The 11,468-nt window shown below is 40.8% G+C and overlaps 1 protein-coding gene across 1 annotated transcript in view; it reads left to right on the forward strand.

Annotated features, from left to right (window-relative positions):
• Positions 1-11,468, forward strand: part of dock1 (dedicator of cytokinesis 1) — a 242,473-nt gene that overhangs the window by 24,139 nt on the left and 206,866 nt on the right. Inside the window, exons 2-10 of the mRNA XM_014007051.1 lie at positions 3,055-3,138; positions 3,725-3,765; positions 3,903-3,958; positions 4,191-4,287; positions 5,434-5,582; positions 6,005-6,140; positions 7,839-7,996; positions 10,755-10,836; positions 11,113-11,248. Of these exons, the coding sequence (XP_013862505.1) occupies positions 3,055-3,138; positions 3,725-3,765; positions 3,903-3,958; positions 4,191-4,287; positions 5,434-5,582; positions 6,005-6,140; positions 7,839-7,996; positions 10,755-10,836; positions 11,113-11,248 (939 nt within the window). The remainder of the gene's footprint in view (positions 1-3,054; positions 3,139-3,724; positions 3,766-3,902; positions 3,959-4,190; positions 4,288-5,433; positions 5,583-6,004; positions 6,141-7,838; positions 7,997-10,754; positions 10,837-11,112; positions 11,249-11,468) is intronic.

Consider the following 11,468-nt stretch of genomic DNA (forward strand, 5'->3'; position numbering starts at 1 on the left):
CACACACACACACACACGCACACTCTTCTTGTTTAGTCTGAAGTTGCAATTTGACGTCCAGTCGGAGGCAGAGTTGCCTCACGCTCTGCTCTTGGGTTTTCCTCCTGTAGAAATTTGTTGTCTGRGGTTTCCTGTCTGGCTTAATGCCAAAAACATCAGTCTTTCTCCGGCGAGCATTTTCTGTGCACTTTTCCTTTTCTACCCGTCCCCCGTCAGCGTGCTGCATTATCTTCTGTGTGTAATGATATGTTAGACTCAACGTAGATTAGCGTAGGTCATTAGTGAGCTCAAAGTGTAGAATTACAATCAGTCCAGTGTTTAGATGAGGCTTCTTATAATTGTGGCGAGGGCGTAGATGTATGCAGGATAAGTGGATAGTTCTGTAATTTGATTCCTCACTCGTTTCCTATGATGATAATGTTCAGTGAGTTTACACGCCCTTACGCAGTGGGGGTTATGAATGGCGAGGAGCCCCCAACCAGCGAAGCTGCTGTTTATCTCGTTTCCACAAAATCATTGGCGTGCCACACTCAAGAAAATATGTAGTCCACTTCCCGTTGCTTCTCGTCGCCTTCTGCCTCTGATGGATTTATTTTTCTCCCTCACTGCTCCCTAATTGACATCAGTTTACTCTGATATGCAAATATAGGTTTATGAGTAATCAGAGCTGTCATTGAGGCTCCCACGTGACTGGAATCGCTTTTGGTTTTCCGTGTTAAATTGCGCAATCATCGCCGAGGTTGTGCTTGATGGCCGTCATTTAGTCATCATCTCGTCGCCTGCGTGCTCATTTTGAGAAGTCATACCCAGAGAGGGACCCTCCCCCCCACCCCCACCCCACGGTTCCCTCAGATCCCATTTGTTTGATATTGAAGGGTTTCATTGGAAGTGATGAGAGAGGTGGTTTATCATGTACTGATGAAATATAGCGCTTCCGTAGGAGTCGGGTACTCCCTCTCATCACCTGCTTCTTTTTTTAAAATGAGATGCCAAATCAGCAGGAGCTGGCTCTAAACAAACACACAGATGGATCTGATGGCGTTAAAGGCTTCTGTAGCTGCTCCTAACAGTAGTTTAATTACTTGTACAATGACTTTGCTCCTCTGACGACTCATCATTGAATAATCCCACCTCTGTTTTGATTGCTCTGTTGCTTTCTTACCCTGTAGGTACCTTTTTTTTAAAATTTTTTTCCAGCTTGGCACAAATGAATTAATTTCCTGAAGCCTTTGTTCCTTTGTCAGCCCATGGCTCGCGTTCTGGTGGATTCGCTGGGCTCACAGGATTGTTGTTGGGGGGGGTATAACAGAATGCACCGTGGACAGGCACACGAATATTCACAACAAAACAACACAGGGTTGAATGAAGCAGGCGACGTACAACGTTTCCTGCTCTTCATCAAATGATGTGACCTGATAGGCAAACAAAACAAAACAAAACAAAACGTAGATGCATGGTATTTTTTAAGCTTTAGTTTTGCAATGTTTTATGTTTCATAAATTCCCCATCATGTTCTTTTTGGTTCTTCAGCCTACTTCTTCAGTTAGTATCATCTGCATATGAGTTGTAATTGTGGCGTGACTCGGCTCCCTGCTTTGTTCTTTTGATTTTTCCACTTTGTACAGATGAAGAAATTTAAGCAACAGGATCAGTAACAGATCAATCATAAAATGACTCGGTTGTTTTTCTTGAAATAATCAAGCGTAAATCACAAATAACTGAGTATTTAAAATGCTAACTTTGCCTTATTAGTTAATTAAAGGTGACAGGCTTCATGCTCTTAAACGATCCGTCAGGAAATGACTGCGTGGGAGCAGAATACATAACATGACTGAACTCCAAAATCAAAAGCAGCTAAAGCTGAAACGTTTTGTTCTGCATAATTGTCCAGCATAAGCACCCTAGAGCTAATAGTGACAAAACACATCCACACACCAAAAAAATAAAAATAAAAAACGTTGTGTCCCACCTGATGCTTCTAATGAACTATAATGAGCTCTTCGAGTGTCAGGCTGTTGTGAGGGAAAAATGGTTAATTCACTCACAGTTTTAACCTGCTGGGAAGACTGCTCTGCCTGCAGTAATGATCTTTTTTTAAATTAGGCTGGTTTTACTTCTGGAAGCCTCTGTTCAGCCGGCCCATTGTGCATTCCTGCAGCAGGACTTCGCTGCATGAATTACTTGTTTTGTTTCCATCTACACATTCTGTACTGTCAGTGTTAAACGTGTTCACGAACTGCGTACCCTGACGTCTTTGTGTTTGTTGGTTGACAAGTGCTCAGGTGCTCAATAAGTTAATAGTAACTGTGGATTGTAGAGGTCTGCTAATTAGATTTTTAAAGGTCAATTACTTGAAATTAAGCCAGKCAATTGCTGAAGTATAAAACTGATTTGTTTGTTTTTGGCACATAGATATAATTGTTTAATATTCATACATATTAAAATCTACTGAATTAAGAAAAACTCTAAAGATTGCCTGTCATTAAGTGATGCCGATAGTAACATTATTTTATGTGCAACAGTTTATTGTTATAATTGCAGTTTTACTAAAACAAAGCATTTCAGCATTGAAAGGAACTCTTGCTGTGGTAAAGCCATCAACCAAAGTGGCAAGTGTTAAGGTTTTTCCACAGTGCCTGCTGTTAGTTGGGTTAGTTTGCAGAGATGTGTCTGATTACTGAAAKTGGTCTTCAAATGAGTTTTGTTGAGGTCCACCTAAAGACATTTTGCTTAAGCAATGATAGAAATAACAGGAATAATTCTTGTTTCTGCCTGTTGTTGGTTGTTATTCTTAGCAAATATGTTCATCACCATCATCTGTGCTTTACTGGTTATATCTCCTCAGTAAGTGGTAAATCAGTGTTTATCTCAGCCCAACTGGTGCCAAGTCCAACYATAACAGTGTCAGACTGCGTGGGTGGACGTCCCGCATACGTGTGATACTTACAACTACACATGGCACAATTAGTGCCACGAGGGATTTTTATTGCCTTTTTCCCACTTCCTGTGAAAGCTTCCTCTCTTAACATTGTCCTGTTTTGTTTTTGTTTGAAGCGATCTATAACTACGATGCCCGGGGAGAAGAGGAGCTGTCGCTCCAGATYGGCGACACAGTGCACATTCTTGAAACGTATGAAGGTGAGAACGGCCCGACTGTTGCATGATGGGAGCTGACAGGCCTGAGTCCAACAGGACTTTGTTGTTCTCTTTAGTTCCTGTTCATCCTTTTTTTGTTTATGTTTTTTTTTAATTTAGCTAAGATATTAGCAATCAGGATCATGATGGTCTGACCCAGTACTTCAGTCTTATCTGGTTTCAGCAGTTCTTAGAATTTAGATAATTTTCTGCCTTTAATAGAAATGCTGATGATTAATCAATCAATGTATTGGATTAGCAGCTTCAGGCTACCGGCTGCTCTTTTTATGGAAGCTGTGAAGTTTTTTTTATCTAGAACTGTTTATGCATTTTGGGTTATTTTTGTTTAATAATGACAAGGTGTTTACATGTTTTTGTAGTTTTTTTAAAAATCTTATTTAATTTCATTTCATGAAAGCATTTCCCTTAATCTTTATTCTAAAATTATAGCTAAAGTCATCATAAATAGGTATTATAGCTAATAAGCTAGAATATTTTAGGTTGTTTTTAGCCTACATCTTTACAATGTTGGTAAAAGGAACAAAAAAAGTAATTAATATGTTTTGTGTATAATTTTTTGCTCCATTAGGCTGGTACAGAGGTTATAGGCTGAGGAGAAAATCAAAAAAGGTAAGTTCCTATCAGAGATGTAAAACCCTAAATGAGTTGTTGAGATGAATATAATTTAAAATATTGTTTTTCTGTCTTGACTATTTGATGATGCATTTTTATTTTCTCTATATGCGTTTTTTTATTTTCTCCTCCAGGGCATATTTCCTGCTTGTTATATACACGTAAAAGATGCCACGGTTGAGGGCAGCGGGTCAGTACCTCAGAACTGCTTTTTAAAATTTCCAATCTGTTGTCAGTAGCGGGGCTTCTAATGTTGACTGCTTTCAAATATGGGTCCAGGTCTGGCAATTATTTGCTTTAGCTTGGTCAAGACAAATGTTTAACCGTGTTTTGAAGAATATCTGTAAGAACACAAATTTTTAGGGTTGAGAAAAGAGGTCGGACCAGAACCACTGGTTCAGATTTCTGTCCTGTCACCGCAGGCAAAAGGAGACCGTCATTCCCACCGAGCTGCCCCTGGTTCAGGAGGTTACCACAACGCTGCGGGAGTGGGCCGCAATATGGAGGGACTTGTATGTGGTGAGTCAGCCTGTTCATCCTCAGTGTGAGGAAGGAACTGTGTTTAATATAATGTGACATAAGCTGCCCAGGCGTTAACAGATCAAATGTCATCGTATCTGGAACTACTAATCGGTGATTTATCTTCGCGGATTTTTTTTTTCTTCAGATTCTCATTTTTAAAGCTATTATTATTGGCCGAAGCCGCAGTAACATTACCTGCTTACAGACATAAACAACTTAGTTCATCTATAACTACAGAGTTTATATTACATACATCCCTGAGGTCTTGCAGAAATAATTAAAGATGCAGTAGGAAACCTAAGATAATAATATTACTAAAAAATAATAGATGTTTTTTGCATATTTGTTGAAGCTGTCAGTATGTCCTGACAGCAGGAAACAGATAATYTATGAAAAAAATAGGCTCCTCCTAGCGGAAGGAAATGATTTTTCCTGACAAGAGTTACATTCTACCTTTTAAAGGGGCAATATCATGTAAAATCAACTTTTTTGAGTTTTATATCATGTTATAATGTTATACTCTCATAAAAACATGCCCAAAGCCTTGCTTTGACTCATTCATGCATGTTTGAGAAATCCTTTCAGCGTTTTTAGGAAGCCATGCTGAGGAGCAAAACGACAGGTGGGGACCAGAAATGGTTTTTGGGACCAGAAACGCCTATGGGTTGTGTCCTTTTGGGACAAGCTCCTCCTCGTCTTTAAGCCGACTTCCTCATGGCAGAGAGCGCCCCCACCGCTCCTCAACTTCGGCAGGCTACGTGCTGAAATGGGCGTGTCCGAAGTGGTTGGATTTTCTTAAAGAGACAGAGACCCATTTCAAGGCGTTTAGAAACTGTCAAGATGAGATGTAAACTGTTTTGGGGATTTTTACAAATATGTAGCTCTTTCATAAGCTGAAAATGTGACATAGTTACTTTATTTTAGTATAAAATTGAAATATAAGCTTGGAAAGTGCATAATATTGCCCCTTTAAGTTTGGGTATCGTTTGAATTTGAACGATTCCCAATTCTGATTCTTAGTAGCATCCTCCTGGTTCCAGTCGATACTCGAGACTCGATGTCCAGCCATACTCACACAAAGTAGAGTTTGCCATTTTTTACGTTTCTTCTTGTGTCTCAGCTTTCCAATTTTTTCTCTGAAAGGGGGACAAGCGCGAGATGTTCAACTCTGTCCGCGACATGATCTACGACCTCATCGAATGGCGGTCCCAGATTCTGTCTGGCACGCTCCCGCAGGACGAGCTGACGGAGCTCAAACAGAAGGTCACCTCTAAGATAGACTATGGGAACAAGTGAGTGTCCAGTTATTGCAGTTATTGTTTTTTCCCCCTCTGTGGATTATAAAACTTATTCCAGCTGGGGTAGGTCAGCAATGTCAATGTATAGAAAATGACAGGTCATCACTTAGATCGAGAACAAACTAGAGGGATTAAGCTTTAGCGAAACGCTACGTGTTCCATCATGAAGTGACAGCTCTCTTGGTGTCTGCAGTGAGACGAGTAAATCATTTGAAAATGAAAATTGTGAAGCTTCAATTTGCAGCTAAAGCCGTGAACAGGTAGAAAAATTGCCTCTGCAGAAGCGGGCACTGATGAGCTGATGAGAGCATGTAGACGGCACACTGTTGTCTCCGAGGCCCTCTGGGAGTGAAATCAATCCGGGCGTATTCTGACACTTATTTAAAAAAAAAAACCTTCTTCTTTTTTTATGCCAGGTATCTGGATCTGGACCTGGTGGTCAGAGACAAAGATGGAAACATACTGGACCCAGACCTTACCAGCACCATCAGCTTATTCAGGGCACACGAAGCAGCCTCCAAGCAAATAGAGGACCGGATCCAAGAGGAGAAGGTAAGCTTCTGATAGGCTCCCGTCTTCCACTTAAACCGCATTCAGCYAAACTTGTGYTTTGACCACAGACAGCAAAATACAGAAGAAAAGAGAAATAAAGCCCAGTTGTGAGCAGTGTGAATGAGCATGGCATAAAGAGTGATCTTGTTCTTTATGACTCATTGAATCTCAGCCAGTTAGACAGGTCCAATTACGATGTAGTGAGGAAAAATAAATCTSTTTTTCAATGACACTGACAACAATGGAGTAAGTTTGAATACATGTGCTGGTGCTTCTTCATAAGCTGCTGTCACAGTTTTTCTAGGAAAATAAGTTTACATCTTTACAAAGTGTGGACTTTGCATGGTCACATGAACAAATAGGCAGATTCTAGCATTGATTCAACAAATGAAAGCCTTTTCCCCCRCTCTACTTATTTATGAGCYGCAGCTGCTGAGCAGAAAGTACAAAAAGTATTTTATGAATTATCTCTGTTACTTTTTGGCTGCCTGTGTGCTGGTAGGAGAAATGCATCTAAATAAACGCATCAAGAACACTGCAGTGTCTGCGTGTGTAAAATAAGCAGCAATATTCATCCTCAGCAGAATTCAATACTCCTGTTTAGCCCATTTATTAAACTGAAGCACACGATTAACTTTTCAAAACAGGTAACGGGTTTTATCAGTTCCTGAACTTGTAATGCAGAATCTTTCTGCTGGGTTGGACGTTGCCTCGCAGGTCCTGGGTTTGAACTCTGGTTTGGGCTGAAATCTTCCTCTGTGGAGTTYGCATGTTTCCTCCCTCAGCCCAAAAAAAAAATGCATGTGCAGGCTGCCTTCAGGCCTAGGCCTCTGACGAAGAGATCTGTAATATCAATGGGATTTGGCTGGTAAGGTAAGGTAAATAAATAAATAAATAAATAATCTCAGACTGCAGAGGTATGGGATCGCCACTGGTTGCTCACGAGCACCAGCAATCAAACACTGGATTGTCAGCACCTGAGGTACCAGAAGCTAAAAACAAGATTCAATATCTGGAAATCTCTTTCAGACGTGAATGCAGTTCTTTGCTTGTACAAAAATAAAAGTAGGAGGTTCTGCGTTACTGTAGAAACTTTGTTTTTATTGAACCGATGAGAGCTCATATTATTCTTCACTCTTTCTGTATTGCTTTATAATTTTTTAGCTGCCCTTTTTKATTTATTTTTTTTGCAGAATTCTGTTGCACTCTTTGCCTGCAAAACCCTAGAATGTAGCATTTGTCACGTAAATTACAGAGGAAAGAAAGTCCATCAGCTGAACGCTGCATTTTAATTATCAGAATTGAAGCTTGTGAAATGCATGTCAGTGTTTCAAACTCCTGGCTTCATTTTGTTGTTTAAATTTATTTATTTATTTATTTTTTCTTGTTTCATCTAAAATGGAGACATGGCCTCAGTCTGACTCTCAGTAGTGTCTCACTTGAATGTCAGTTGACAGAATGCAGAAAGGTTCAGGTGTTTAATGCCCTGCAGCCATCTGACTTCATCTTCTGTAATCTTCTAAATCAGAGCAATCAGAACACAGGATCAGAACAGCACGCAGACTGTGGCTGACATTTCTATCCCTTCTTTTCTGCAGCTACAAGCTTTATACGTAGCTCTGAGGCCTYGCTGCATGTGGTGAAAAGCACTGTATGGCTCCTCAGTACTCACTGCGATACCTTTTGTTTTCCTGCCAGTCTCAGAAGCAGAATATCGATCTGACGAGGCAAGCCAAGTTTGCCTCCACGCCAGCGTTCGCCCTCTTTGTGACTCTRAAGAACGTGGTGTGTAAGATCGGCGAGGACGCAGAGGTGCTCATGTCGCTCTACGATCCGATGGAGTCCAAGTTTATCAGGTAAACACACAGGTCTTCATATATTTTTCCCCACATAGACATAAAAAATGCAGTCAAAACAAGTTGATCCTGCTGTCCAAGAATATTTTTKTTCTTTTCAAATTTCAAGGATGTGACACCAAATTATCTCAAGTAAATCCATGAGCTTTGTTGGAGATTACATTGTCTGTCAGTATCACTGAGGCTTTTTGCCGTCTCACATATAAGATCATTTTCTCAACTGCCTTACCCCATCTTTCTAGCAAAGACAAATGCTCTGATTTGTTTTAAACCAATTCAAGCTTTTTAGTTTGGCACTGAGACCAGACTGTGGCAACTAATCTGGAATATTGAATAGACTCTTTTTATTGTGGAAAATACAACAACACTAGTGGTGTCCCAGTACTGACGCCAGTATTGGTACCAGCATTTTCACAATGACTCCTACTCGTAAAAAATGCCTTGATAAACAGAACTGATACCAATATTGATACTGGTATCGCAAGTCCATTCAATGTGTTTTTAAATTTGACATATCATGCTTACTGAACAGTCTACTTTCCTTTCAACTATGGTCACAAACTTAGGGCAGTGACTGAAAGAACAAGATCGCAGATATGAACGATTGAAATAAGTTTTCTCGGCAGGGTAGCTGGACTCTCCTTTAGAGACAGGGTGAGATGTTCAGTTATCCTGGAGAGACTCAGAGTAGAGCCACTGCTCCTCTACATCGAGATGAGCCAATTGAGGTGGTTCGACCGTCTGATCAAGATGCCTCCTGGACGCCTCCCTAGGGAAGTTCCTCTGGCATGTCTGACTGGGAGGAGACTAATGGCCCTTTTTCCATCATGGGAGAAGAAGTGGAGGTGTTTGAGAAATATAAATACCTCGGTGTTCATCTGGACAACAGACTGGACTGGAGACTCAACAGTGAAGCAGTCTACAAGAAAGGACRGAGCAGAYYGKACTTCTTGAGGAAGCTGAGATCCTTCAGTCTGTTGTTGAGCATTATACCTTCTGCTGTCATCTGTTGGGACAGCAGCATCAGAGCCAGGGACCTCAAAAGGCTGAACAACCTAAAAAGAAGGCTGGTTCTGTTCTGGGGATGACTGTGAAACTTGTGGAAATGCGAAAAAAAAAAGACTTTACAAAAAATCAAGAACATCATGGACAACCCTGGCCATCCTCTTCATCAGACTGTCATAGAAAAACAGTGTCTTCAGTCGGAGGCTTCTTCAATTTCAGTGTAATACAGATGCTACAGAAGGTCTTTCCTGCCCACAGCAATCAGCATCTACAATAACTCTTTAATTAAATGAGTTACAACAACACTTAATTTCCCTCTGGGATCAATAAAGTGTTTTTGAATTAGAATTTTCCACTAGCACCTCTACAACACTGTTCGACTTGGCTGAACTCTGTTCAGCATGATTTGGGTGTTTTTTTTTTTATTACACTTCAGTGACAGCTCTAGTGGGTGGGTTCATTGTAAAATTGGGCGGTCCCAAAGCCCAAAAATTGACGCCACACGCCTTACCAGCTGTGGCGGTTATGCTTCATTAAGCTTTCAGCCACCATTCAACATAGTAGAAGAAGACATAGAACAGATCTGCAACACAACAATGGAAGACATGGTAGCGTTGTTTTTGCAAATGGTGGATTGGGTTGTTGTAAGAGTAGCTCTTGTGATGCAACCAGTGACTCCACCCCGTAGCCAATCAGTGCCTGACAGTTTTCTGACATCGTGTTTTCAGGCCAGCCGGTACACTTGGAACCACAGCGACACCCTAAGTCCTGAAAAAGGGGCTGGTTTCTCAAATCGTTAYTAGTGGAAAGCCTTGGAACCGTGGAGAGCCAAGTCAAACAGGACTGTAGAGACGCTAGTGGAAAAGGGTCATAAGAGGAGGACCCAGGACATGATGGAGAGTCTGTCTTTCGACTGGCCTGAGACCCCTTTGAGTCTTCCCAGAAGAGGAAAGAGTGGTCTCACAGATCTTTACAAAAGGAAAACAAAATCAGGACTAGTTTACTGCACAACTCAAACATTGATGAAAACTTGTCTTAAACAAGAGTTTGTTGCGACTCAGAAGTTGTTTTTAGTTTAAAAGTTTGTGGAAATGGAGCAGAGATTGCAGGAGGAATTGGAAATAAATGGTAAATGGTAAATGGTACTGAACTTATAGAGCGCTTTTCAAGTCCCTCCGGACCCCAAAGCGCTTTACACTAACAGACATTCACCCATTCACACAAATAAAGATTGAGCCATCAATCAGTGACATTATCCCTGTAGCTGACAAATGGTCATTTTTAGATTGTGCATTTTAAACATTTAAAAAATGTCCCTAATGCATTCTGTGCTGAATCTCATCTAAGAGGTGTGGAGGAGAGCTTAGATTGAAGAGATGACTAGAAAAGCCATTTTAACACTAAAGATTTGAGGCTCTTTGAAAAGAAGGATGGGTCTGGAATCACAGTGGATTTATGCAAAGTGCTTGTTTTTTCATTTTTAAATCTGTTTATTTGCTCACTTTGCAGATTTGGCATTAATAACGTAGAASGTTTATAAATAATTGTATTTAACGTGTATATCTTCAGCACAGTTTCTTTTGGTTGTTTGGCAAAGACATAAAAATGACAGACAGAAAACAAAAATTGCCAGTCAAATCACAAACCCGTGTGTCATTTTTTGGGCTATTTTTTGGCCGGTAAACGTCTGACAGAAAGAGTAGAAATAAAAAATCGTAAATGTGAGCATTTTTCTTTTTTTTTTTCATTACAGCGAGAACTACCTGGTGAAATGGTCGAGCTCAGGTTTGGTGAAAGACATCGACCAGCTTCATAATCTGCGGGCGGTTTTCACGGTGAGTGTTTGATAGTGTAGATGTTTCTCTTTATGTGTGTGTGTGTGTGTGTGTGTGTGTGTGTGTGTGTGTGTGTGTCTGATGACAGTTTATTCAGCCATGTTATGAGGCATTTGGGAGCCTGTTTGCTGATGGCCCGTGTTTGTTAAGCTCTGTCAGTAAGATCCTGACACGCTGTTTATATTTACCAAGGCTGTCACCTCGGTATAATGGAGGCTCAAGGGTCAGCATGATAGGGGTAACTCATCAGCTCTCTTTATCACCTCCTCTCTTCAGGATTTGGGCAGTGAAGATTTAAAGAGGGAGAAGATCAGCTTTGTGTGTCAGATTGTCAGAGTTGGACGCATGGAGCTGCGAGACAACAACACCAAGAAGCTGACTTTGGGTCTGAGAAGACCGTTTGGAGTGGCAGGTAATGCTCATATAGGAAATAATACCATACAGGGGTTAGGCAATGAAACAGAAACACCTGTCATTTTAGTGTGGGAGGTTTCATGGCTAAATTGGACCAGCCTGGTGGCCAATATTCATTAACTGCACATTGCACCAGTAAGAGCAGAGTGTGAGAGTTCAATTATCAGGGTAAGAGCTCAGTGTTGCTCAAAATATTGCAATGGACACAACATTTTGGG

The sequence above is a fragment of the Austrofundulus limnaeus genome, unplaced genomic scaffold, assembly GCF_001266775.1.
Source record: "Austrofundulus limnaeus strain Quisiro unplaced genomic scaffold, Austrofundulus_limnaeus-1.0 Scaffold39, whole genome shotgun sequence".
Classification (NCBI taxonomy): Eukaryota; Metazoa; Chordata; class Actinopteri; order Cyprinodontiformes; family Rivulidae; genus Austrofundulus; species Austrofundulus limnaeus.